Source organism: Natator depressus, chromosome 2 (genome assembly GCF_965152275.1).
Source record: "Natator depressus isolate rNatDep1 chromosome 2, rNatDep2.hap1, whole genome shotgun sequence".
Taxonomy (NCBI): Eukaryota; Metazoa; Chordata; order Testudines; family Cheloniidae; genus Natator; species Natator depressus.
In genome coordinates this window covers 82645707-82673641 of record NC_134235.1, presented here as the reverse complement: position 1 = coordinate 82673641, position 27935 = coordinate 82645707, and the positions used below count along the sequence as shown (strand labels likewise).

Sequence of the window (27935 nt, the reverse complement as noted above, 5' to 3'; positions counted from 1 at the left end):
TCAGATCATTTCTCCAGTTTGTCCGGATCATTTTGAATTATAATCCTATCCTCCAAAGCACTTGCAACCCCTCCCATCTTGGTATCATCTGCAAACTTTATAAGTGTACTCTCTATGCCATTATCTAAATCATTGGTGAAAATATAGAACAGAACCGGACCCAGAACTGATCCCTGGCTGCAATACCCCATTCGTAATGCCCTTGCAGCATGACTGTGAACCACTAAAAACTACTCTCTGGGAACGGTTCTGTAACCAGTTACGCACCCAACTTATAATTACGCCATTGAGATTGCATTTCCTTAGTTTGTTTATGAGGTCATGCGAGACAGTATCCAAAGCTTTACTAAAGTCAAGATATACCACATCTACCACTTCCCCCCATCCACAAGGCTTGTTACCCTGTCAAAGAAAGCTATTAGGTTGGTTTGACACGATTTGTTCCTGGCAAATCCATGCTGACTTTTACTTATCACCTCATTATCATCTAGATATTTGCAAATTGCTTACTTAATTATTTGCTCATTATTTTTCCAGGTACAGAAGTTCAGCTGACTGGTTTGTAATTCCCCAGGTTGTCCTTATTTCCCTTTTTATAGATTGGCACTATATTTGCCCTTTTCCAGTCTTCTGGAATCGCTCCAGTCTTCCATGGCTTTTCAAAGATAATCACTAATGGCTCAGATATCTCCTCAGTCAGCTCCTTGAGTATTCTAGGATGCATTTCATCAGGCCCTGGTGACTTGAAGATATCTAACTTGTCTAAGTAATTTGTAACTTGAGCTTTCCCTATTTTAGCCTCTGATCCTACCTCATTTTCACTGGCATTAACTATGTTAGATGTTCAATCACCACCAACCTTCTTGGTGAAAACCAAAACAAAGAAGTCATTGAGCACCTCTACCCTTTCCACATTTTCTGTTTTTGTTTCCCACCCCTTATTGAGTAATGGGACTACTCTGTCCTTAGTCTTCCTCTTGCTTCTAATGTATTTGTAGAATGTTTTCGTTACCCTTTATGTCTCTAGCTAGTTTCATCTTTCTAATTTTCTAATTTTGTCCCTTTCTAATTTTGTCCCTACATACTTGTAGTATTTGTTTACATTCATCCTTTTTAATTTCACCTACACCTCTACCCCAATATAATGCGGTCCGATATAACGACAATTCGGATATAACGCGGTAAAGCAGCGCTCCGGGGAGTGGGGCTGCTTTACCTCATTATATCCGAATTTGTGTTACCGCAAGTGGTTCCACTGCACCCCCCCGCTTACTTGCTGTGGACCCCCCACCCCAGCTTGCCTCCGCCTCGTCCCACGAGAACACCATAGCTTCGCTTCTCCTCCCTCTCAGGCTTGCCATGCCAATCAGCTGGCGCGGCAAGCCTGGGAGGAGGGAGAAGCGGAACTGCGGCGCACTCATGGGAGGAGGCAGAGCGCAGTGGGCTGGGGGCACAGAGGAACCTCTCCCCGCCCCAGCTCACCTCCACTCTGCCTCCGCCTCCTCCCCTGAGCGCGCGCCGCCACCCCACTTCTCCCCCCACCCTCTTCCTTCCAGGCTTCCCACACCCAACAGCTGATTGGCGTGGCAAGGGGCGGGGGAGAAGCGGAGCGGCAGCGGCGCGCTCAGGGGAGGAGGTGGAGGCAGAGCAGAGGTGAGCTGGGGCGGGAAGTGGTTCCTCTCCCTACCCCTATATAATGCGGTCTCACCTATAAGACAGTAAGATTTTTTGGCTCCCGAGGACCGCGTTATATCGGGGTAGAGGTGTAATTTCCACTTTTTATAGGACTCTTTTTTGATTTTTTACGTTAATGAAGATCTCCTGGTTAAGCCAGTGTGGTCTCTTGCCATACTTCCTATCTTTCCTACGCAGTGGGATAGTTTGCTCTTGTGCCCTTAATAATGTCTCTTTGAAAAACTGCCAACTGTCTTCAATTCTTTTTCCCCTTTGATTTGCTTCCCTTGCGATCTTACCTACCAACTCCCTGAGTTTGCTAAAGTCTGCCTTCTTGAAATCCATTGTTTTTATTGTGCTGTTCTCCCTCCTACCATTCCTTAGAATCATGAACTTTACCATTTCATGATCGCTTTCACCCATGCTGCCTTCCACTTTCAAATTCTCAACCAGTTCCTCCTTATTTGTCAAAATCAAATCTAGAACAGCCTCTCCGCTAGTAGCTTTCTCCACCTTCTGAAATAAAACTGTCTTCAATACAACACAAGAACTTATTGGATAATCTATGCCCGGCTGTGCTATTTTCCCAACAGATGTCTGAGTAGCTGAAGAAGTCCCCCATCACCACCAAGTCCTGTGCTTTGGATGATTTTGTTAGTTGTTTAAAAAAAGCCTCATCCACCTCTTCTTCCTGTTTAGGTGGTCTGTAGTAGACCCCTACAATGACATCAACCTTGTTTTTTTACCCCTTTTATCCTTACCCAGAGATTTTCAACGAGTCTGTCTCCTATTTTAATCTCAATCTCAGTCCAAGTGTTTACATTTCTAATATATAAGGCAACATCTCCTCCTTTTTTTCCCTGCCTGTACTTCCTGAGCAAGCTGTACCCTTCTATACCAATATTTCAGTCATGCGTATTATCCCACCAAGTCTCTGTGATGCCAACTATGTCATAGTTGTGTTTATTTACTATAATTTTGAATTCTTCCTGCTTATTCCCCATACTTTTAATATGAACAGATAAAGACAACAGAACACTAGAATGCATTTTACATGTAAAGCAGTGAGCAGTTTTAATATACTGCCCAAATTTAAATCACTCAGCCTACCTTGCCCAGGTAATTGTTTACGTGGCCTTTAGCAGTGACACCCTTAATGACGCAATTTGTTCCTTTACTTATTTCTTCATACTGTAAAGTCAAACCACTACAAAAATAAATTAAAATTAATTTAAAGAAAAGCATTTTAATTCTCACCCAAAATATACACAAGATGTAAGAACGCTTAGAAGCAACAGGAAGCGAAAGTCAATTTACATTAAAAATACCTAGTCCAACACCTGGTAAAATTAAAGAACAACAGTGTTTAAGAGAGTTACAAAAAAGGGAGAATAAAAATTTGATACGTTTCATTACCTAGCTTCAAGAATTGGCGTAATATCAGTTGCCAGATGTGTGGGATGACCAAATTCATCCTGCAAGTCCAAAGGAATATTAAAAGGTACTCCAACTCGAAATGGAGGATCCAAATGACCCACTGAAAATTTTTCTGGTTTCCCCTCTAAGAGAGAGAAAAAAGTTAATGTAGGTAATTTTATCTGTAACTACACATTATATTTCTTTTAACTAAGGCATAAGTACAGACACCTAAGCTCCCACCCTAATAGGCCAATTGATGGGGTAGGGGTGGGGGGTCCCATCCTAACAGGCAAGTAGACAATAAACTGAGATTTTTGGCAGCAGTGATAGACCTGAACCTCCCAGTCTCTCCTTCTTTGGTGTATATGGATTTAGGAGTAACTGTTTAAAATGCAAACATATAGATGTAAGAACTTATATAAAACATGTCTGAAACTTCAAAGCACTGTGAAATGTCTCAACAAAATCCAAAGGGACAGTGGATAGCTTTGTAAAATTAAAGAGACTATTTATATATTCTTCTGATTTACATAAACAAAATTCAGTTTACATGCAAGGATAAACATTTTTGATACCCAGTTGTTCCCAACTTGAGCCCCTTAATGCATCCTGATTTAAAAAAAAAAATTCTGAGCACACCCATGCTTTGGAAATAAGCCCCCCCACGTTTTGAGAAAACATGCTTGAAAAAGTCAAAGCACCCAAAAATCACTGGCCACTTCTAAAAATCTTTGCCATGGACTCTACACAGTACAAACAGAGACCTCTGTAAATTGGAATCAAGTCTACTGGGGAGCTAACTATCTTAAAATAAATTGCTTTGCCCCGTCGAATTTTCAACAGAACCTTGGATAGAAGAGAAAATGGGAGAAAGGCATACAAGAGGTCCCTGTCCCTTTAGAGGATGAGGGCTTCTCCCATGGAATATTTTCCCAGGCCAACTCTGGAGCAGTAACGAGGACATTCGGCCTCTCATCTGCACCCTGTACTGATAATGGTCTTGCCTGAAGGTAAGCTGTATGAATCTCCTGTGTGAAAATCGTACTGAAATGTGGAAGTAGGCATCTTGAGGTTGAGGGCCAACAACTAATCTCCTGGCTCTATAGCTGGAATAATGGCTGCTAGCGTGACCATCTAGCACTTCTGTGCCGTCACACATTTGTTTAATGCTCTTAGATCTAGAATGGGCCTCCAACCTCCCTTCGCCTTGGGGATCAGGAAATACCTGGAGTAAAATCCCTTGCCCCTGAGATGCACCAGGACCGGTTCTGTGGCCCCTAAGCATAACAGACAATCCATTTCGTGGCACAGTAGATCTTGTGACAAGGGTCCATGAAGAGGGATGGGGAAGGAGGGTGGGAATGGGGGCTGGACATATACTGAAAGGTGTAACCCTTTGAAATAATCTCCAAAATTTATCTGTCGGAGGTAATATTCTCCCAACTGCTGCACAAGAGGGCCAGGCAACTTTTGAAGGAGCATGTTTAGATGGTAGCTGATGCTGCAAGGTATAGTTGCTTGGGCCCTTGACCAACCCGTCAAAACAACTTACAAGAGACTGAGAGGTCACAGATTGGGTTACTGACTGCTTCTGTTTCTGAACACTGGATCTTTTACACTGCAGCTCATAATAGAGCTGAGATGGCAGGTATTGAGGAGGTCGTGACATGTGCTATGGCTGAGAGCTGTATCTTCTCTTCTGTCATGCAGAGTAGATTCTCAGGAGTGTAATATGGCCCAGGAATCCTTTAAGGTGTGGAGAGAAGAGCCCATCTTCTCAGTGAAGAGTTTGGGCCCTTCAAACGGGAGATCTTCCACTGTCATCTGCAGCAATTTGGGCAACCTAGAAAGGTGTATCCAAGAAGCCCACCTCATTACGATGGCAGTGGAAACTGAGCAGGTGGCTGTATCAACCGCGCCCAGTGCCATCTCTAGCGCCATTCTAGCTACTAACTGACCATCTCTGACAATGGCCTGAAACTGCTCCTTTTGTGTTTCTGTTAAACATTCCACAAATGCATTGAGTTTCTCATAATTAATACAATTATATTTGGGCATGACAGCTTGGTAGTTTGTGACTCTAAACTGCAATGTTGCCAACGAATATGCCTTCCTCCCAAAGAGATCTAGCCTTTTCCAATCTGGATCGTATGGGGTCAACTTGGAGTGATGCGGCTTGCCTCGTGCATTAACCACATCTAGAATCATGCTGGGTTGAAGACGCTGAAACAAGGAGTCTGTCTCTTTGGGAGGAATGTAGTATTTTTTTTTTGTCAGCTCTCTTGCAGGTTAGTGCGATGGAGGCTGGTGAGTGCCAGATGACTTTGGCAGGATCTAGAATTGTCTCATTAATTAGGAGAGCAATTCTGGCAGAGGAGGAGGTGTGCAGAATATCCACTAGGTTGTGAGGTGTATCTGCCACCTCCTGTAGGGGAATCTGCAGCTCATCTACCACCCTCTTAACAAGGTCTTAGAAGTTCTTGAAATCACCAGCTACTGATGGGGGGCGGGGAGGAGGAGAGGAGAGGGACAAGGGATCACAGCCTCATCTGGTGAAGACAAGGAGAAGTTTGCGGGAGGGTGTTGGGACGGTGCCAAATTATTATAAATTGCTGTGATTGATATGAATGAATGTGGTGAACATGAGTTTGGTTTGGCTTGGTACATCTGAATTTACCAGAGGATTCTGGGAGCAGGATTCTTAGTATCAGGTAGTTGATATGGAGATTTACTGAGAGTGCTGAAATTGCACTTGAATGGTTAACTGAGACTCTATCCATGTGTTTCAACTTGGAACTTTGATCATATCAGTCAATGGCCAGCTCATGAAGTAAAGAGAAAACAAAAACATGCATTCAGTGAGCTTGGCACAAAATGACCTTTTTGGATGGCATTACACTGAGAGCTCATGTGAATGATTGATGAGAGGGTAAACATCAACTGATCTTTGGTCTCTGTTTTGCAGTCCCTTCTAAAAGATTAAATTAGAAAAAACCAGTAATGGAACACCCACAGGGCATATTTCGAGGACATGTGACTCCTTTTATAACAGAGGGTATGAATGCTCAGAGTATCATAAATTAGTTAGTTCCTCAATTAATATCTGAAGAGGTCCATGACGCTGTAAGACAGAGGGTCTCAGGGTAGCCAAAACCCTGCTACGAGGGACTTTTGTAGGACTTTTGAACCAGAGGTCCTCGGGGTAATCAAGACCCTCTTCGGGGGACATTTGACAGACCAAGAACGAAGGGAAGAGAAGTCTCCATTTAGGATTGGTAGCTATACCTGCTTTGTTTGCCAATCAGAATACTGTGTAAGGCCAACATAGTTACTGAAGGTTTACGTTTGGGGAATTGAGGCTTATTAGGAAGACTTATTATGTAACCTTTTACTGCTTGTGTAATTCTTTCTCCAATAAACTGCTGTGTATTGAGCAAACTGAATCTGAATTTTGACTGGTACCGGTAACCATCTGCCCAGCTGTGGGCCATTAAAGATCTGTTTCAATCAGAGGGGTAGCTTTCCCTTCAAGCCTTTCCTCCTGTTCTTCAAAAGTTTCCTCCTCTGGTTCAAGGGCTCAGGAGAGTGAAGCTGTAGGAGACCGTCTGGCAGACTCTCTCTGAGAGACACTAGATGCCCACGAGGTGTGGGATCTGTACATCACCCAAGGATCCCAGTATGGCCAACGGGGAGGGAAAAGCCTGAGTGGTGAGGGTGCCCAAGGAGCCCAGTACCATGACTGCAGGTCAGCATGATGGGATGGAGGAGGTGCCCTGTACTGTGATGACAGGTCATGGTGAGAGGCCAGGGAAATGACATTCTTCTGCTCACTGTCACAGTTGTCACTGGGTAAGGGTAGCACTGACTGGGGTATTGGTAATACATGGCCCTGAGCCGAGGGTGATTCTGATTGCCATGATGTGCTCATTACCTGGGCCTTTGTACTGCGTTCTGATGATTGGGGTTCTTCCGCGACAGTCAGGGCTCTAGGGTACTCGAACTATTGCGATACTATTGGCTCACTCGGTACCACAGAGGAGTGTCAGTGGTAAGATGTAAGTACCAAGAGTAGTGTATGTGTGGAGCGCTCTATAGATGGGAGCTTTGCCGCACCCAGTACCAATACTGGGTTCCGCTCATTGGGAGGCAGTGCAATGTTTGTCTTTCTCCTTAGGGGTGGTACAGTGCCTCAGAGCCTGAGCCCCTGGCATCTTTAGGCAGTGCAGCTGAGCTCAAAGGGGTGACACCCTGATGCTTCTGAGTACCACGCTTTGGAGCCACCGGCCTATTATTCTTTACAGTGCCCAGAAGTGTGCTAGGTACTTTGTTTTTCTGCAAAGACAAGGTCTCTGCCTCAGACAGTTTACAAACTGATTTTACATGTGATGTAGCAAGAGAATGACAAACCTAAAAAAGGACGGGGGAGTATAAAGGTTACCCTATCTCTACATTGTTGACCTGATTACTTGCTGGAATTGTTTCTATTATATTCAGACTTAAAAACAAAACCTACTTGATCTTTTCCAAGAAAATTCTAGTTCGGAAAACTGCTAGTATTTTCACCCAACTTTGCTGTTTATCAGGAAGAATGCTAACTTACTGATTTCTTGGAAAGTCACATATCTAGCTGCTCCCCAAAGAGGGCAGAGCCATGAATTTTTGTTCAGATACCAACCAAGTCTCCTGCTCATGGTTTTTAATGCATACACCATTTTCTACCATATGCTAAAATAGAGATAGCAGCGTCTCCATCATTCAGGAAATCAACAGCATAAACAATTAAGTTAAGCAACTTTGAATTTTCTTTTTTCTTCTAGCTTGGGAATCCACAGCAGATATGTCACGACACATCCTTTTTGTGTCAAGTATCAGAGGGATAGCCGTGTTAGTCTGGATCTGTAAAAGTGGCAAAGAGTCCTGTGGCACCTTATAGACTAACAGACTTATGGGAGCATAAGCTTTCGTGAATGAATACCCACTTCATCGGATGCATGTAGTGGAAATTTCCAGAGGCAGGTATAAATATGCAAGCAAGAATCAGGCTAGGGATAACGAGGTTAGTTCAATCAGGGAGGATGAGGCCCTCTTCTAGCAGTTGAGATGTGAACACCAAGGGAGGAGAAACTGCTTTTGTAGTTGGCTAGCCATTCACAGTCTTTGTTTAATTCTGAGCTGATGGTGTCAAATTTGCAAATTAACTGAAGCTCAGCAGTTTCTCTTTGAAGTCTGGTCCTGAAGTTTTTTTGCTGCAGGATGGCTATCTTTAAATCTGCTTTTGTGCGTCCAGGGAGATTGAAGTGTTCTCCTACAGGTTTTTGCATATTGCCATTCCTAATATCTGATTTGTGTCCATTTATCCTTTTATGTAGGGACTGTCCAGTTTGGCCGATGTACATAGCAGAGGGACATTGCTGGCACATGATGGCATAGATTACATTGGTGGACGTGCAGGTGAATGAACCGGTGATGGTGTGGCTGATCTGGTTAGGTCCTGTGATGGTGTCGCTGGTGTAGATATGTGGGCAGAGTTGGCATCGAGGTTTGTTGCATGGATTGGTTCCTGAGTTAGAGTTACTATGATGTGGTGTGTCGTTGCTGGTGAGAATATGCTTCAGGTTGGCGGGTTGTCTGTGGACGAAGACTGCCCTGCCTCCCACGGAATGCTATCATTTTTCTTTTTAAGGGGGTCTTTAAGGTATAGGTTTACTTCCAAAAGAATGGAAGATATTCTAACACTTTTTTTTTTTTTTTAACAGTAAAATCTATTATAGGAAAACACTTTCTGTAGTTGGAGGATATCCTGAGGGATCCCACATAGGTTGAAAAGTTACTTGGGAAGGGAATGTTTTGAATTCAGGGTTTTTTGCCTGCTTTAAAGTTCTTTCTTTGCTCTGACGAATAGGAATAACTTTGTCCTGTATTTTCTTTAGGGAAAAGTGATTCTGTTTTTTCTTTGGATTTTGAGGAAGGGCTCTTGGATCTTGGCAAACTCCAGACAGATGCTTAAATAACTAATTTACACAAATAATGCCCAACATTTCTTGTGAATCCTCTTCTTCCTGAAAGGAAAATACTTCTGCCTTCCTAAAAGATACTACAGGAGAAGGAATATAATCATACATAGTGAGGTCAGACTAGATGATCTGGTGGTCCCTTCTGGACTTAAACTCTATGACTTAAAACCCTTCAGTCACTTGTTTGCTTTGAGGGGCTATAGTCATCTGGAGAGATTATGAGAGGTCCATGAAAACAGAAATTTTTTCTTGAACTCCTAGAAACAGAGATCGCCTAGGATTTCTATCTTTTCCCCCCTGAGGTAAAGTCATTTTTTAAGCCCAAAACATTTTACATTTGTAGTATTCTGCCGTGATTTTCTCTGGATTGTGAACTGCTGACAAATGCAATAACTAGGAAGGATGCTGGTAATAAGCTGTGTCTTAGAACCTGAGAATATGAGTTGCAAAGCAGGAAAGAAAGACCCTACCACTTTCCAAATAAAACACATTTTGTCCACTAGATGTAGACACCTTGCTTACTTACTATAAGGTAGACCAGTAACAAAAAACAACAACAACAAAAAAAGAGACAGGGCAGGTAAGGCCCAGTTACCACTACAAAATCTCGGGTCATGGATTGGACTGTTTGGCTGACTACTGCAATCAGGCAGGGAGCCTGTGTATCTGAGTTAAAGTCCCAATTAAAGAGAAATGTAATTAATTAAGGTGCACAAAAATACAAAATATAGCAAGTAGTATAAACTCCTAGATTCCTAAACATATAAAGAATACAAATAATACTATGCAGCAAATTAAAGCATCATTGTAGTCATTAAAGGCAATATGTTATGACAAGACGTCAAGGTATGAGTAGTATATAGTTTTCCATATACACAACTACTCAAGAAGGATAAATAAAGGCTGCTCAATGGCATGGAATTAAATTGCTTCAGAAAAAGGCTGCAAAACAATTTTCAAATACTAGTTAAAAGTTCACAGCTTCATTTGACGTCAGAAAAGAAAATTAAACTGGCAGGTTTGAAGTAGTTCCATTTCTCTTATCCTCTCATTGAAAAGCCAGTAACATTGTGGCTGAAGTACATGATACAACTATAGCAGAAACGTGCTCCACATTGTCACTAAAATAAGAATCAGCTAACTCACTTTGAAACACATGACCCACCATATACTGGTTTTAGAGCAAATATAGATGTATCAGAGTATATTGAAGGGACAAATAATGAATTACTTAATATCAAGTGTAGTGGAAAATGCTGTTTTCTTTCTGGTAGTTTGCTTTACTATATTCAAAGGCAACTGTATCTTCCAACTGGTTATACAAAGTTATCTATATTCTGAATATGTACTGATGTATTTGATGTTCTGTAAGATTTTTCTTGTAATATAACAATAAAAATATAGATGAATGAGACTGTAATACACCTTGAAATATTTTAGGTTGTATGAACTCATATTTGGATTCATTAGTCAATTTCTGTATCATATATACTTTTTTTTCAAATGTATTATAAAGTCAGCCAATTTTTCCAAGTTTCATAGAAGAGTAGGATTAGTCAGCGAGATGAAATTATGAAAAAGTTCCCAAATCTAGTCGAGTGAGTACCCTACATTCAAATCTACTAAGGAGAGAAATTCTGTTTTTTCTTTTATAAACATTTTAGGGAAGTTCAGTTCAAGGGTAACTTTTAGCTTATATCAAAATCCTACTTTTTTTATAAGGTTGACTAAGACACAATGCAATCATCTGATCTGCCATAGATGGTGGATCGGCAGGCATCAGGCTCTTTCCTGCTCTAACCACTTGATACCTCGGCTAGATTCACAAAGGAACTTAGGCATGGTGAGGCAGAGCATTACCACACCTAACTTTTAGGCACCTAGAAAATCACTGGGATTCACAAAGCCTGAGTTTGGTATTTGGCTTCCTATATAATGAATGGGGAGAGATAGGCACCTCAGAATGGGATTCACAGAAGCCAGCATGCTAGGCCGCTCCCCCTTAAACTAGCCAATGGGAGATGCCAAAAGAGGGTGTATGTGAAACCTTGCCCCGCCTCAGAGATAGGAGCCCAAGTCTGGGCTCCAGAGAGGCACCTCCCTCTGCAGAGAATTCTCAGATGCAAACCTTCTCTTGGCATTAGTAACCTATGGCTTTGTGGCAAGAAGCCAGGGGGCATAGGAGGAACCACCCTCATAACTTTTAGCCCAACGGTTGGGTTACTTACATGGGATGTGGGAGACCCAGGTTCAAGTCCCCCCTCCACCTGAGAGGGAGAAGGCATTTGAACAGAGATCTTCCACCTCTGAGGTGAGTGTCCTAGCCACTGTGCTATGGGATATTCTGATGTGGAGCTCCCTCAATCTCTTCTGTTGAAGCTGTTCCACTGTGAATAAATAATGAAAGAGACACTGGGCTAGAGCTAGAGGAGGGAGAGAAAGTGAGCAAGCAAGCATGAAAATGACTCTATAGCCTGGTGGTTAGAGCACTCACTTGGGAGGTGGGAGACCCAGGATCCAGTCCCGCTGCTCAAATCACTCATTACTTATCCAAACTAGAACTTCAATCAGAGAGACAGAAGGAGCCCTGGACACAAGACTATCCCATAGCCCAGTGGCTATGGTACTCACCTGAGAGGTAGCATATCCCAGTTCAAATCTCTTTTCCCCTTCAGGTGGAGGAGGAACTTGAACCAGAGGTCTCTCATATCTCAGGTGAGTACCCTAACTACTGGGATAAAAGTTATGAGGGAGGCCCTCCTCTCCATAACCCTGTCCACAGCCCTTTAGCATAAGCTTGCCTACAAGGGCTCAATTCAGTAAGCAGGCTCTGATCACGGTTACTAGATCAGGCCCCACAGGCAAGATGGAAGAATGGCCTGATCTTCCCGATTTGTGAATCGCTCTGGGCTCAGGCACCCAGATGCCTGTCCGAGGGCTGTAGTGCACATGTCAGAAGCAGAAACATAGGTACTTAGGGAACTTTAACTGCAAAAATTTAGGTATTGAACAAATGTAGGGGTTTACAGGGTTCTGGGGCAGCTGAGCAGGGTTCTGTGAATCCCAGTGCGGTCGGATTCTGGAATTCAGGTACCTCAAGTGGCAGTTAGGTGCCGAAGTTCCTCTGTGAAGCCACACTTTGGCCTTCAAACACCACTTTGTCTTTGCTGAAGGTATCATTCCTACACTTCTTAACCAAAATTGAATTTATTTTGAAGCTGAACCCAAGACACGTTTAATATAGTGAGTCAAAAGTAAGAACTGAGCATTTGTGAAGGATCTACTTGAAGAAAATTGGAATAGTTTGAATTTTCCTTACCTACAACATTAAATTTAAATATTTTAGATGGTAGAGGCCTTCCTGCATAGGTGTCTGCATTACTTTCATTCAACACCACTTGTAGTTTCAGTGTGTAGCTCCCAAGTTTGTGAATATTTTCTAGATAGGGTCAGATAAAAATAAAGTTAAAAAGAAAAATTTCCAAAATATAGATAAACTGAAGGTAATATTTTAAAGACAAACTCACCCATTTTTTTAAACCAGTAAGGCCATTTACCCCCATGTTGACTAATGTGAGAAATGATTTCCTTATTCCCAACAGGAGCTTGAACAGAAAAAGGGATCATTCAGCTACATAAATTTAGATTTGCTATAATCTTTATTGTTCTAGGAACTAATTATACCTATTACAAATACCCACACACCATATTTTTAAATTTAAAAAAAAAAAAGAGAGACAAGAGTTTGAATTCAATTGATCAATTTATCACATTGATTGCAGGTAAACTCTCTCACTGCCAAATTCTTGCCACTAGAAGCATACATTTATGAGAAAGCAGTAACTGTGGAAGCCCACTTTTATACCCCTCTAGTTATGCTGTGTCCCACACAGAGGCACTTCTAGTCCACATACTCAGAAGTGCTTTATAAACAACTGTGCTTTTTCAGCCACTTTCACAAGTGACCTACTATTAAATAGATTAAAATAGGAGCAATTGGGTAGAAAAAACTAAAACCAATTAAAAGACAGTACAAAAACATCTATCCTCCCCTCTACCAGGTTGTCTCCTCTTTTTCTATAGAATCCTTGCCGTAGTAAGAGGGCACATCCAAAACCTTTTTTTTTTTAATTACTAAAGTTTTACATCGTCTAACTTAGTATCCCATACATACATACCAATGTAAATTTTGCCCATGTATCACTCATTCACACCTTCATCTCAGAGGGCTTGAATTTATTTTTATTATTCAAAAAATCGAGGAATTTATGACTTAGTAAATACAGAGTACAGATGTAGCAAAACTAAGCAATAAAAATCAGACAAAACAGAATAAATCAAGGAAGAACCAGGGGAGGAGAGCGTCTTATGGGAAGAAATAAAACCGTCTCTCATTACAACACGCCATTATTTCATTCATCCTATCTGAAATTAGATTGCAATTTAATGTGGGTATTTCAAATTCTTACACGACATTACAATTATATTCTTTATTCACATGTTTTGCACCAAACTACATGCATGTTTTGAAATGGCTGCCAAAGGCGGCTTTGTCCTAAGTTTATTTGTTCTTGTACACAATTTTTAAACTAGTGAGTTAAATAAATTTTACTAGTAATGAATCTTGGGAGATAGTGTACAAAAATAAACCATTATGATTTTTTTTTTTTTGGCAGTCACCAACACTGAGAAATTGGTAATTCTCAAATAAATTCTGAATATCCTGTTGAGAAGTATCACCAGCTATTGCTAGCATAAATTTGATCATTTAGTTGTAGTGCAAGATTAACAATTGAAAGAAAGCACTTTTGGCAAGTCACTTCCCCTCTCTACCTCTAGTTCCCCATCTGTACAATGTGACTAATAATTCTGTGCAGACACACTACTCTATTCTAGGCAAGGAGAAGGTGATCCAGGGCGAGGCAATACATGCAGCTGCTGTAGCAAAAAGGAAGAGTCTGAATGCTGCTCACAAACCCGGAAGAATTAGTAGGGGAAGGAAAAGTGGATGGGAACCTGGGAGGCAGTGACCATGAGATGGTCGAGTTCAGGGTCCTGACACAGGCAAGAAAGGAGAGCAGCAGAATACGGACCCTGGACTTCAGAAAAGCAGACTTTGACTCCCTCAGGGAACTGATGGGCAGGATCCCCTGGGAGAATAACATGAGGGGGAAAGGAGTCCAGGAGAGCTGGCTGTATTTTAAAGAATCCTTATTGAGGTTACAGGGACAAACCATCCCGATGTGTAGAAAGAATAGTAAATATGGCAGGAGACCAGTTTGGCTTAACAGTGAAATCCTTGCTGATCTTAAACACAAAAAAGAAGCTTACAAGAAGTGGAAGACTGGACAAATGACCAGAGAAGAGTATAAAAATATTGCTCGGGCATGCAGGAGTGAAATCAGGAAGGCCAAATCACACCTGGAGTTGCAGCTAGCAAGAGATGTTAAGAGTAACAAGAAGGGTTTCTTCAGGTATGTTAGCAACAAGAAGAAAGTCAAGGAAAGTGTGGGCCCGTTACTGAAAGAGGGAGGCAATCTAGTGACAGAGGATGTGGAAAAAGCTAATGTACTCAATGCTTTTTTTGCCTCTGTATTCACGAACAAGGTCAGCTCCCAGACTACCGTACTGGGCAGCACAGCATGGGGAGGAGGTGACCAGCCCTCTGTGGTGAAAGAAGTGGTTTGGGACTATTTAGAAAAGCTGGATGAGCACAAGTCCATGGGGCCAGATGTGCTGCATCCAAGAGTGCTAAAGGAGTTGGCAGATGTGATTGCAGAACCATTGGCCATTATCTTTGAAAACTCATGGCGAACGGGCGGAGTCCCGGACGACTGGAAAAAGGCTAATGTAGTGCCCATCTTTAAAAAAGGGAAGAAGGAACATCCTGGGAACTACAGGCCAGTCAGCCTCACCTCAGTCCCTGGAAAAATCATGGAGCAGGTCCTCAAGGAATCAATTCTGAAGCACTTAGAGGAGAGGAAAGTGATCAGGAACAGTCAGCATAGATTCAGCAAGGGCAAGTCATGCCTGACTAATCTAACTGCCTTCTATAACTAGACAACTGGCTCTGTGGATGAGGGGAAAACAGTGGACGTGTTGTTCCTTGACATTAGCAAAGCTTTTGAAATAGTCTCCCACAGTATTCTTGCCAGCAAGTTAAAGAAGTATGGGCTGGATGAATGGACTATAAGGTGGATAGAAAATTGGCTAGATTCTCGGGCTCAATGGGTAGTGATCAATGGCTCCATGTCTAGTTGGCAGCCAGTATCAAGCGGAGTGCCCCAAGGGTCGGTCCTTGAGCCGATTTCGTTCAATATCTTCATAAGTGATCTGGAGGATGGTGTGGCTTGAACCCTCAGCAAGTTTGCAGATGACACTAAACTGGGAGGAGAGGTAAATACGCTGGAGGGTAGGGATAGGATACAGAGGGACCTAGACAAATTAGAGGATAGGGCCAAAAGAAATCTGATGAGGTTCAATAAGGACAAGTGCAGAGTCCTGCACTTAGGACGGAAGAATCCAATGCACCGCTACAGACTAGGGACCGAATGGCTAGGCAGCAGTTCTGCGGAAAAGGACCTAGGGGTTACAGTGGACGAGAAGCTGGATATGAGTCAACAGTGTGCCCTTGTTGCCAAGAAGGCCAATGGCATTTTGGGATGTATAAGTAGGGGCATTGCCAGCAGATTGAGGGATGTGATCGTTCCCCTCTATTCGACATTGGTGAGGCCTCATCTGGAGTACTGTGTCCAGTTTTGGGCCCCACACTACAAGAAGGATGTGGAAAAATTGGAAAACGTCTAGCAGAGGGCAACAAAAATGATTAGGGGACTGGAACACATGATTCATGAGGAGAGGCTGAGGGAACTGGGATTGTTTAGTCTGCGGAAGAGAAGACTGAGGGGGGATTTGATAGCTGCTTTCAACTATCTGAAAGGGGGTTCCAAAGAGGATGGACCTAGACTGTTCTCAGTGGTAGCAGATGACAGAACAAGGAGTAATGGTCTCAAGTTGCAGTGGGGAAGGTTTAGGTTGGATATTAGGAAAAATTTTTTCACTAGGAGAGTGGTGAAACACTGGAATGCGTTACCTAGGGAGGTGGTGGAATCTCCTTCCTTAGAAGTTTTTAAGGTCAGGCTTGACAAAGCCCTGGCTGGGATGATTTAGTTGGGGACTGGTCCTGCTTTGAGCAGGAGGTTGGACTAGATGACCTCCTGAGGTCCCTTCAACCCTGATATTCTATGATTCTATGAATGGAAAAATGCTGGTCTCCAAAACGAGGACTGTGTTAAAAACCTCCAACTGGTAACATTTGTTCTATGATGGGAGACTGAAAAGTTTCTTGACTGATAATCTTCTTTTAGCAGCTTCTTTCCTCATCTGTAACAAATGGATAATGCCTCTGACCTGTGGAATTCAGAGGTGGTACATCACTGTTGCTTGGACTCTGAAGCTAACCTCTGTTCCCTTCCCCGCCTTTCCCCTCAGACCACCAGAAGAGATTTTCCAAAAGCTATTTGAACATTCCAATAAACTGTAATTAGCATTAAGACTTGAGAATATATTATCCAACTTTAAGGTAAGTTTATATTTATGTCTCCTTTCAGAGAAAAATTCCCAAATTATTACAAATTGTATTCCAGGCAGATTTGAATGACAAGAGAAGCTAAAAACTGAAAGAAAATGATCAAATATGAAATTTCTCATTCTGCTGCACAGCTTCTCTCCTCAGTCATAATAAATAGAAAGTAGTGAGCACTGAATCACAGAAATAGGGGGAGAAGGATACAGCAGAATTTAAATTATCATCATTAGAGCAGAATAGGCAGAAATAAAAGCTCCCCTCTATAAAGACGTGTGATTTGAGAAAATGATCTGGGAACTAACCCAGTAGCACCTTCCTTAGAAAGGATGCTTCTGAAGAAAAATGGAAATCTACTTGTTAAAATTCCTCAGCTGAGGCTCAGATATTTTCTATCCACAAAGCCACTACAGATCTTGCAGAAGGAACCCTGATTCCCTCTGAGAATATTTCCCTGTTGCCTACCATAACAACTGATGCAAGATTTTAATATCTTGCCTTTGAGGCCCTAAGGCCCTGGTATTTTGGACTAATACAGATAGTGTGTGTATTCCACATGGTTGTAACAGTCTCTAAAACTCTAGGGATGTTTACTTATGCCCTAACTTTGTTTTCCCAGAAAGAATGCTTGGAAAAATGTTTGGAAGAAAGTGATGGTAGATTTATTTTCTGAAGCATGGAAAATATTTGCTAGATTTATTTTCTGAAGCAAAATGTTTCTGGAGTTACAAGAATAGCCTTTTTCTCATGAGAACTGCAATGTGACTCTTATACAAAGAGGTATTAACTCCTTAATTTGTCTTTTGGAGGTAATGTTTTTTCTAGTCTGGCCTTTCTGATTAATCTGGACATCTGAGGATACTTTATCAAGGAATCCTGTGTGCCTTCATAAAGAATTCTACTAAGGCTAGTTCTCTTTGTTCTATGATGCTTGGTTTCCAGATGTTTTGATCTGATAAAGAACATAATCCACTATCAACAGAAGTCAGCCAGCCAACATCCAGATTATGAAATAGAGGGACGCTAAATCTGGATGTAGAACTTGTCCCTCCAATTATGTGATCACATTTGGGTGTGTTGGGAGGGTGATCAGGTTCATGCTGACAGGTTCATGAGGTTGGAATACCAAAACTCCCTGGGCCAGGCAGAAGATACCATTATCATTAGGGCTAAATCCTAACTGATTTTTTTGAGGACTCTCACAGTACCAAAGGAATTGGAAGGTACAGCATCACCCACAGCCTTACACGTGTTACACATTTGTGTATACCACTGGCAGGGGCATCAAGTCACCTGCATTGGACCCTCTGATAGGCAATGGCAAAGCCACCCCACTGCCCACTCAGGTTTGGCCCCTCGGCCCCGCTGTCATGATGGGTGCAGCCTGACCAAAACAGAGTGAGTGGCGTTGCACCCTGGTGCACAGCAGTCATATCCTGACAGAGGTTGCAGGGCCAAACCTGAAGGGCAGTGGGCCAGCCAGCACTGCTGCTCCTCTCCACTGCCGTCTAACATAGCCAGAACTGGTTCCCCTTACAGAGCAGAATCTGCAGCATTTGTTGTTCAGGTCAAATACAAAACAGGTCTAAATTTGAGTGCCCCCACCTGTGAAAGAATGGAGTTGTGTCACTCTGTACCTCAAAGCAGCACCCTGGAACCCCCATATTCACCACTGTCATATAAATATATGTTTTGGACGAAGTATGCCTTATGAGATATCATTTTAAAAGTCTTGAACTGTTGAACACTAATATCCTGTTGGATTGTATGTGATGTCATTATATGTGAGGTATTGCTGTATATATTACTGAAATATGTTGTGAGGTTGGGAACACCCACAACCAGCCTTTCAGGCACAACAATGGAGCAGCTAGACATGCTGATCGCCCATTAAAGGGAATCCACTTTTCCAAAGGCCATCCTAGAAGACTCCTCAGAGAGAACATGTAGACAATGGAGACTACTTGACCAAATGGCTGGCTTGATTGCCTGACACCGAAGCAATTGATGCTTTAACCCTCAGATGCTGGGACTCTGCTTCCGAAGTCTGTACTGAGGCTAAACAGAGACCAGTGCCAAGCCATCAGCAAGACCCCATCTGGGCTTTGGACTACCTCCTAGGTTGGATCTGCTAAGGGCTGGACAGGGAGATTTATATCTCTAGTCAGACTGTGAGTTCATTCAGTCTTCTCTTTCTTGAGCTGAAAAAATGAAGGAGGTTCTGGACAACTATGTGATGGAGGAATGGAACTTCCTCCGTGCTGAACTGGCTCTAGAGACGAGAGTGGAGTGACATCTTATCAGGGTGCTCAGTGGTAGTCTGGTCCAGTGGAGCAGTTTTCTCACCTTCCAGGGCCAAACAAGCCCTGATGGTTCCTTTTTGAAAAAGGAACAATATATAGAGCACTTGCAGAGCATATGCACTGCTCCTGGGTAAAAGAGACACTTAGTGTCCATCACTGATATGAATAACAGATTTACAAGAGGGACAAGACTTGAATGCAGGTAACTTGAATTCCCTTGGACATGGCTGAGTTCCAATGCAGGAGCAACATGTGGCCTTGAAGACTTCTAAAATCTATTGTGTGTGTGTGTGTGTGTGTGTGTGTGTTTTACACAATGACACCAGGCTACGAGAAATAAAGAACTACCTAGAAAGATAAATCAGAGTGTACAAAGACACTGCAGGTGTGCCATCCTGAAGCTACAAGCAGTAAACAAAAACTGGAGAACTGTTGTTGCAGCTGCCCCACCATTCATGCTACCTTACTATCTGCTATAGGGCACTGAAGGGTGTGTAAGCACGGGTCCAATGGACACTGCTACTCAAAAGATTCCAATCTCACAGACACAGGGCATAAAGTCTGAGGCCTTTTTTTTTTAAGCCACATTAGGACAGCAGCAGCCATGAGCTAAGAAGCAGAAAGTCACATCCTCACATTCCATCTCAATTACATTAAAATAATGTAATACTGGGCTGTTAAGAAGGAGATTCTGTCCTAACAGTACCCACCATCACCAGATAAAGAAACATCTTAAGATGTTTAAAGAAAATTTTGTTTGATAGCATTCTGTCTGGCAAAGAATCACTTATCAACAGTTGTGGCTGTGAAATCTCTACTTCTTTATTGTTTTGCCTTTATGGCCCGTACTTCTCTACTGTTTATCTGTATGGTCTCTGTCTCGGTTCTTTGATTGTTTCAGTTGCATAATTAATTTTAAAGATTTAAATCAACTAAAGCGGTGAAGTATGATTGAGTAAAGAATTGTTTCCCAATATGTTAGGATTGATCAAATAATTTTTGTGTAACACTTTAGTAAAATGATTGGTTGAGGTACAGCTAAGCAGGACTCAAGTTTCACTATATAAACTGGGGTCCAAAAGGAAGTTCTTTGGAACCAACTCCAGGGCACAGCCCTAAGATCAGAGCTGCCAGACCTCAACACCCTGCCAACTATATCATGCAGAAGCTGGAGTCCCTGGATGACATGATCCTGACTGGTCAGCAGGAAAAGTTTGTCTGCCTTATTAGGAGTGGTGAGCTTTGTGTATGCTTAGTGTGTGCATTCTGTTTTGGTGATTGTTAATAAATAGAGGTTAAGGCTGTTACTGTATAAGACTCTTTCACTGGTAAAGGCTCTGCAAACTCACAGAGTGTAAGGTTACGCCCTGAGCCCACGGAAGGGTAAGGATGGATGCCTAAATCAACAGGGTTACGACCTGAGACCATAGAAGGGTAAAGGTGGGTGCCCTAGAATGTGGGGCTACGCCTTGAACCCTAGGAACAGGGTAAATGTGGGTACCCCTAAAGTGTACAGGGCACATACACATCAGAAATGTGGACAATCACTTGAAGAATCACTTGAAAGATGCCTGCCTGATTTCCCAGGTTGGCTAACACCAAAGTAACTCAGTAGTACCATCTGGGGGTTTACTCAGTAAACCAGGAGCCATTTTGAACATGGGAAGACAAGGGAAGACAAGGGAAGCCAGCACCTTGTACTTTTGTGGAAGGTCCTGACTGAGGGAAAGCCAACCATGGATGAGAAAAAGAATGACTGGTGAGAGAAACCATCTTGAACAAAGCCTGTATCTTGCTAGATTAAGTTTCAGAATTTTAGACATGTGTTTTCACTTTTGCTTGTAAAACTTTCTAACTTTATTGCTTTTACTTAGCAACACTTAACCTATGTCCTATTATTAATAAATTTGATTTTACTACAAAGCAACTCAATGCTGTGTTTAAAGAGAAGGGTATATTTACCCCAGTTAAGTTAATAAGCTGTGAAGTGGTTTTGTCTCTATAAAAGAGCAACAAAATGTATTATTTCTCTAAGCTGCCCCGAAGAGGGCTGGATACTTCAGGGCACGTGATTTTGGGGAAATTTGGGACTGGGAGTGCGCTGAGGTCATCTTGCTGATTGTAACCCAGACTGGTGCAAGCCAGAGTGCAACCTGTGTGTTGCTGGCCAGCTGCTGAGGTCGGGGCTGCTGGACTAGGGCTGCAGCTACATACAGATGCTCAGGGAGTGACCTGAATACTGGTAGGCTGGTTGTGAGCAACCCAGGTTGGCAGCTACAGGAGAAAAGCATTGTTACGCACTCAGGGTTACAGGGCAGGCAGTAACCCAATCCCTCACTGGTCTGGACCCCCTCCCCCCAACCAGACTATGACAGAGTCTTATAGACAACAGCCTCCTTTACTAAACAACCCTGATTCATCCCGAGAGTAGATTCATCCTGTTCACTGAACGAGGCAATGGTCCGATGGGAAAAACAATACGTGATCATGTGAAGAAAGACTATCATCATGCATACTCACAAGGGGGCCAATTAAGGTTGTACAAACATTGCCTAATTTTTCAGTGCTTGATTTTGCAACTCTAATAATGTTTATTTAATGTAGTTTGTATGTTATTTTGTAGGTTAAAAGAAACAAACAAACAAAAAAAACCCCAGAAATTCCATCATGTGGCATCACATGGATAGCCATGTGCATTATTAGCAGGGTTGGAACCCTTAGATTCACTGTACAGAACTCTGCCACTTGTGTTACTGAGAGCAGTAGTAGGTAGTTATCCTGTATGTAAACCAGCAATAAAGGGGGATGAGAGAGACAATTTTGCCAGTGGGTTTCACAGACGCTTGCTAACAGTGGAAGAATTGAGAGGCTCCAGCACTTTGGGTTCAATTACAGGCCTTGGAAAGACCATGCTCTAGAGATCACAGACTCTTCTGTCCATTCTCCCCCAAACTTGGCTCCTTTCTTCCCCATACCCTCCCAACTGTCTGTGCCCCAGTCCTTCTCTACCCCACTTCCAGATCCTTGTTCCCAAGCCCCAGTCTCCACTCCCCATTCCAGTTTCACTCTCCTGGCCCAGCCAGTCCCAGTTTTCCACTTCCCAGCTCATCAAATTTGTCTCTCCCTGCTGTGACCTCCACTCATCCTCCTTTCCCTTGCCGAAGTTCCCCATGCCCAATGGCTCCTCATCCCAGTCTCCCGCCCAGACTCCTCATCTAATCTTAGTGCATCATCCCCCACCCCAGCTCCTTGTCCCAGTCTCCCCACAGTTCCTGATTCAACCTCAGTCTCTCTGTCCTGCACCACCCCATTTCCCTCCAGAGCTCACGCTCCCAGTTCCCCTCTCCCCAACCCCCTGCCAGCCTCCAGTCCGAGTCTCCTGCACCTCCAACCAGCTCTATTCCCTAACGCATTTGAATCGGGCAGCTTCTACTTCCATGCTGGCTGGGCACCAGCATGGGAGTTGCTGAGCACAGAGTTTCCTTGCTCTTAGTTTCAGTGCTCAGCTCACAGCACCCCGGGCCCAGAGCCATAACTGCAAGGAAAGTTCTGCTCTGCCCCCTACAGTCCTGGGCTGGAGCATGCTTCAATGAATTTAGCTGCAAAGCTTTAGTATGCCTGAGTTTGTGCAAACTGAATTTTTTCTGAGGCTTAAAACTTGGCCAAATTCTGGTGGATTTTCCTGGGGGCAGCAAAGTCACCCCCTTGCCAAATTTCAAGTCCCTGATCCAAAGCATAGCAACACTAGTGCTTCTCAAAGAAAAGGTTGCCAGATTATTATTTTTTTAAACTGAGGCAAAATTTATTCTTCTCTAGCCTGGTTCTTGGAAATGGCTGAGCTGCATTTGCTGATATTTTGTCAAAAATAAAAATATTAAAAACAATTCAGCCTGAGGCAGATACCTAGTTTGGAAACTTCCAGTCCAAATTGTTAAAGTTTGGCAAATTTATAAGCAACTGAGATCAGGGTCTTATACTGGGAAGTGTCAGGAAACCTTAACAACATGTGATGCTACCAGCCCCTCATATAATACCATTGCTCACACATTCTATACCAGTCCCATCTTCATTACAGAAGGACAATCTCCCTTGCCAGCAATCCATCTCTTGATTATTGAAACTTAAGACTTACTCATTGCTATTACAACCTAATTTTCTTGCCAGTTTCTGTCTAAATTCATTGTCTGACTGTTCCCCAGGTTTCAGTGCTCTAAGACCTCTAGAGTCACTATGCTGCCTCAGCACATTACTCCAACAAATTTTTTTGTGCAGTTCTTTCTGGTACGTCAAAATCTTTGCCCAGTGCTTTAAAATGCTTCTTGTGTCAGTGCCCTTTCTGCATCAATACCCTGGTGCTCTCTCCTCTGTGTTTTAGCACATTTTGCCTCAGCATACTGTCCCCTTCAGTGTGCAGCACACTTGTGCCTTGGCAAGTACCACCTTGAGACTACTTCACCTCAGTGGAGTACTCCTTGAAGAAATTACTGAAGCATAAATTTAAGCTAAGACTATGAACCAGTGCAGATGCTGCTTGCAGAGTGCTAAATATACTACTCCTGGGAGAATTCTGCACCACTGCCTACATGCAAAATTCATATGTCGTGCAGAATTTTTTCTTCCCCTGAAGAAAATACATTCTGCTGAGAAGTGCTGCAGTTACACCTTTCACCCACCAAGGGCTGCTGGGGCATCAGAACAAAGAGCAGTGGCTCCAGGTGGAAGCATCCTAGCTGTGGATAAGGAAGAGAAGAGGCTGCGTTCCTCGCAGTACCCTGCCCGTGGGGTCAGGTCAGGAGGCACGGGATATTAGGGGACAGTGTGGGGCACATGGGGCTGCTTGGAGGTCACAGACCAGGGTTCAGAAGGACTAGTCGGTGGGGGACAGACTGGGGTGGGGGCTGAATGGGAGTGGGGATGCAGGGACACATGTGGATGGGGGGGTGCAGGGACACACGGAGTCAGGGGCAGATGTGCCTGACTGAATGAGGGAGGCTAGCATTAGGGAGCCTCCCCCATTGCAAACCCTGGCTAACAATCCCCCCCAAAAAACTTGTTCCATACTTCTCTCACCCACACCCAACAAGCTCTAAGTTCACACCTAGGCTCCTTCCCAGCAATTACTTCCCTCTCCCTCAGCTCCTCCATTACCCCTGACTCCCCCAAGCTTTTGCACTGCTTCTGAGGGGTGCAGAAAATGTGTGTCTGTATTATAGTTTAAATGAATTATTACTCAAAGTTCTGTATTAATATGCCTAATAATTAATCTATTTGTCAAAAAACATTTCCTGAATCTTTTTTGTCGTCTGTTTTGTTACAGACATATTTGCTGACAGCTATTTTGAAATACATTACCAAAATAATTGAAATTTGTGTGATTTTATTGTGTTATTTTGACAAAATATGCAGAATTTTGCAGAATTTTGAAATACTATCTGCAGAATTTTTAATTTTGAGGAGCAGAATTCCCCCAGGAGTAATATATTCAAAAAGAGAAGTTCAGTGGGAAAACTTCACCTAAACACCATCGAGCATAGTAATTTCATAGTTTAGAAATGGAGTAAATGTTGGGTCTATGAAGATCTTGACGAGGTGTCAATGTTAAGATTTGTGGCAAACTCTGGCTCTTCTGTTGAGACTGAGTCTCTTATAGAAAGGCCTAGAATGGAGGCCTTTCCCACCACTGTAAAAGCCCTCATGATTCCAGGCAGCATGGCTGAGAAAGGATATCAGGCCTAAGCTCTGGAGATATAGAGATGGACAGCGAGACTGGAAACCAATAAGTGCTCTGGCATCTGTTCTGTCGTCATGGTCCCCTATGAGGAACATTCAGTATCTACTTTGAGGCAAGCCTCTTGCCTCAGGGATCAATGGTAGTTATAACACTTAGCCCAGATGGGGCACTGTGTTACCAGACAATTACGCTATTTATGTCTGATTAACACAGTGAATGTGCAGAGAATTACAGAAAGTCTCCATCTTCATCCTGAAGCCACTGCAGCTCATCCCAGAACTCCAGGACAACTCAGTCACAGCCTGTGGTCAATGTCTGGACTATTCTAAGAACTATGGGATACCTACCTAGAGAGTAGCAGAACTGCAGTTGTGTAACTAATACTGTGGGGAATGAGGCAAAACCATATTTTTTTAACATGAAAAACTCTGGCTAGTGTGAATGTATTGCACTGGTGGTGTTTACACCTATGCAATCCCACCAGTTCAACTCTCTAGTATAGACAGGATTTGGTAACAAATTTGACTCTTTTTACTATCCAAGGAAATAACTTACAAATTTTGGTGGATCTTACCATGTAACCAAGCTGGCAAAACTTGATTTTTACGGTTCCAGCTGTGGAGAAATTTTCCAGGGCACATTTCTACAAGACATGGTGATATTAAATCCATGTGTTATAGACATTTTTGTGTCTGCCATATACCCTGTTCTTCATGCCCAGTAAATAATGTCTTCCTAGATCATTACAGCCATTGTTCCTCACCAGAATGCTAAAGCCATCCATCATATCACATGTATGCTCAAGAATGATTTACATAGAGGCCGAAATGCTCATATCCTGTTACTCTTTCAAATGCACATTAATCACACACTGTGTATTGCAAAATGTCATGCCATGAGTTAAAGAGATGTGGCATGTCCTTCAATACACTACATCCTGCTAGGAAAGGTCTCAACTCTTGGGCCAGAGACCATCAGTTTGTACATGTATATGTACAGCCCCTAGCACAATGGGATCCTGACTGGGATCTCTAGATTTTTTTACAATACAACATTAAACAAACAACCACTCTTTCATCTTTTTGTATAAGTAGCTCCCAGTTTCCTCTGTCACTTATACATTAAATGGATTTTAACGGTAATAAATCAATAGGGCATTATATAATAGATAAATCCAGAAGTCCATGAGTGAACTATAAGCCTTGTGTTCCCACATACATACTGTATTCGTATGAAGAAGGTAAAAGATAACATTTACTCCTCCTTACTATTCTCACACTCTAAATCCATATGACCTGAAATCCATATCACATCCACTTATATAGTGTAGCATTTAAAGTGCCATACTTAAAATATCAGGGCATTAAACATTTGCCATGGTGGCATCTGTCAGTTCCTTAAAACTTATAGCTTACCTAGTTTTGGAGAATCATTGTGCAGTTCTGACAAGATTTCGTCCTTATCTTAAATGTATATGGGGGTAACAAATTCTAAACTAGCTATACATAGGCAACTTGCTTTATTAGTCTACAAAGGAATAATTTGTTAATCTTTCAGGGTTGTGTACTTACAGTGTAAAATAACTTTTAGTTCAACAAGCAGTTTCTTTGACCCTCCATGGCTTGTACCTGGAAGTTTTTGCATTGCCTCGCCTTTCTTATTCAATATTTCAATTCTTAATGCTCCTGTATATAAGGGAACAAAAGTGACTAATTTTTAAAACACGCAATGCACAAATTTGGTTGGTTCTTGTTCCCAAGATGTTTTCTTTTAAAGTTATAATGAATAATATGCAAAAAAACCACATTAAATTAAAATAGTACCTGGAAATAAACATACCTATTGGTGTACCAGCAAGCTTGGTCTCATTTGGTAACAGCTCATCTCCTTCAGGCCATGTTACTGACAACCTATCAGGAAATCTAACAAAGAAACAAGATTTTTTTTTCTCTAAGAAAGGAACAGTACACTTGATCTTTAGCAGCATATATCTGAAGTTTATACATAAGCACATTTAGAAAGCAGGTTTTTGAAAATCATTCCCTCCATTCCTTACTTCCATGCTATGCTCAGAATTCAGAAATCTTTGTTTCTACTACAGCAGTTGATGAGATTATCAAGAGTAATGGAGCTACATTCTAAATATTAGTGATTTTAATGATTTTGGAAGAAATACAAAAACCTGGAAAGTAGGGTCTTAGCAAGTAAAAACCTCTTCATTACAAAAAAGAGATCTTACCTTGCCATTTCATCTTCAATGTATTTTTTAACAACTTTTTCAGACATTGCTCTGTCAAGTTTTGAGATTGGAATAATTTTTATTTCATCATACAGTGCTTGAGGTTCCTGAATAAATTAAATTCAAATATCAACATCTATGCTGTAACATGCAAAGAGTAGAATTATCACTTTATATAAAAAGGATCAGTAAATTAGTTATAGATATAATGCAATATCCTAAATAAGATTACGTGGTGATTCTGTAGGTGCTAGATTATGCTATAAAAAAAAAAAATCATCTGAGGGCAGTGATACCATACAGTTACTCACAACTGTACAATAGTGTAATAATTGAAGTATACAATCTCTACTGTGATTGGCTGTTGCCTTTAGAACATCCATATGATCGCAATGAACATGAACATCTCAGCTTCTCAGGATTTCCTTCATATTAAATAGTCTTTAACCCAACTACATTTCAAACACTTATCAGACAATTCTGTAGATTGCTAATTTATGTTTGCAATAGTTGCATGATAGGCTAACAAATATCTCAATCTGCATTTATTCAGACCAGTGTATGACCCAAATTACCCCCCATAAACTAGGCACAGCTATCCCCTAACTATGTAAAGGGGAAGGGGTACGTCTATTATATATAAACTCACCCCAACCCTGCTGGGGAAAAAAAGCCACACAGTTAGGGAACTATTGTAAAGATAACATGTTATTTACTATAATGTAACAGTTTTCATGAAGATTCTCTCCTCACCATGGTGGTGGGGAATTCTACTCCGCAGAACAATCAAATCATGAGGTAGAAACGCCACCAGGGGCATTTTGTGGGGTTCCACTGCCCTTTCAAGGTTTTTGCATGCAGGGGCATCAACTGAGTGCTGGTTATTAACTTGTAAAAACCAAAAAGCACCCTTCAAGTTATCTCTTTTTAAAGGTCTTTCTGTATATTTGTATTCAACTTAACTACATAA

General features: G+C 42.1%; 1 protein-coding gene across 2 annotated transcripts in view; it reads right to left on the bottom strand.

The window, feature by feature from the left end:
- Positions 1-27935, bottom strand: part of SMCHD1 (structural maintenance of chromosomes flexible hinge domain containing 1) — a 170381-nt gene that overhangs the window by 101100 nt on the left and 41346 nt on the right. For both annotated transcript variants that reach the window (XM_074944544.1, XM_074944545.1), the window contains exons 15-21: positions 26966-27072; positions 26566-26648; positions 26298-26411; positions 12635-12712; positions 12427-12546; positions 3091-3235; positions 2785-2881 (exon numbers count right to left, since the gene is read on the bottom strand). In XM_074944544.1, the coding sequence (XP_074800645.1) occupies positions 2785-2881; positions 3091-3235; positions 12427-12546; positions 12635-12712; positions 26298-26411; positions 26566-26648; positions 26966-27072 (744 nt within the window). The remainder of the gene's footprint in view (positions 1-2784; positions 2882-3090; positions 3236-12426; positions 12547-12634; positions 12713-26297; positions 26412-26565; positions 26649-26965; positions 27073-27935) is intronic.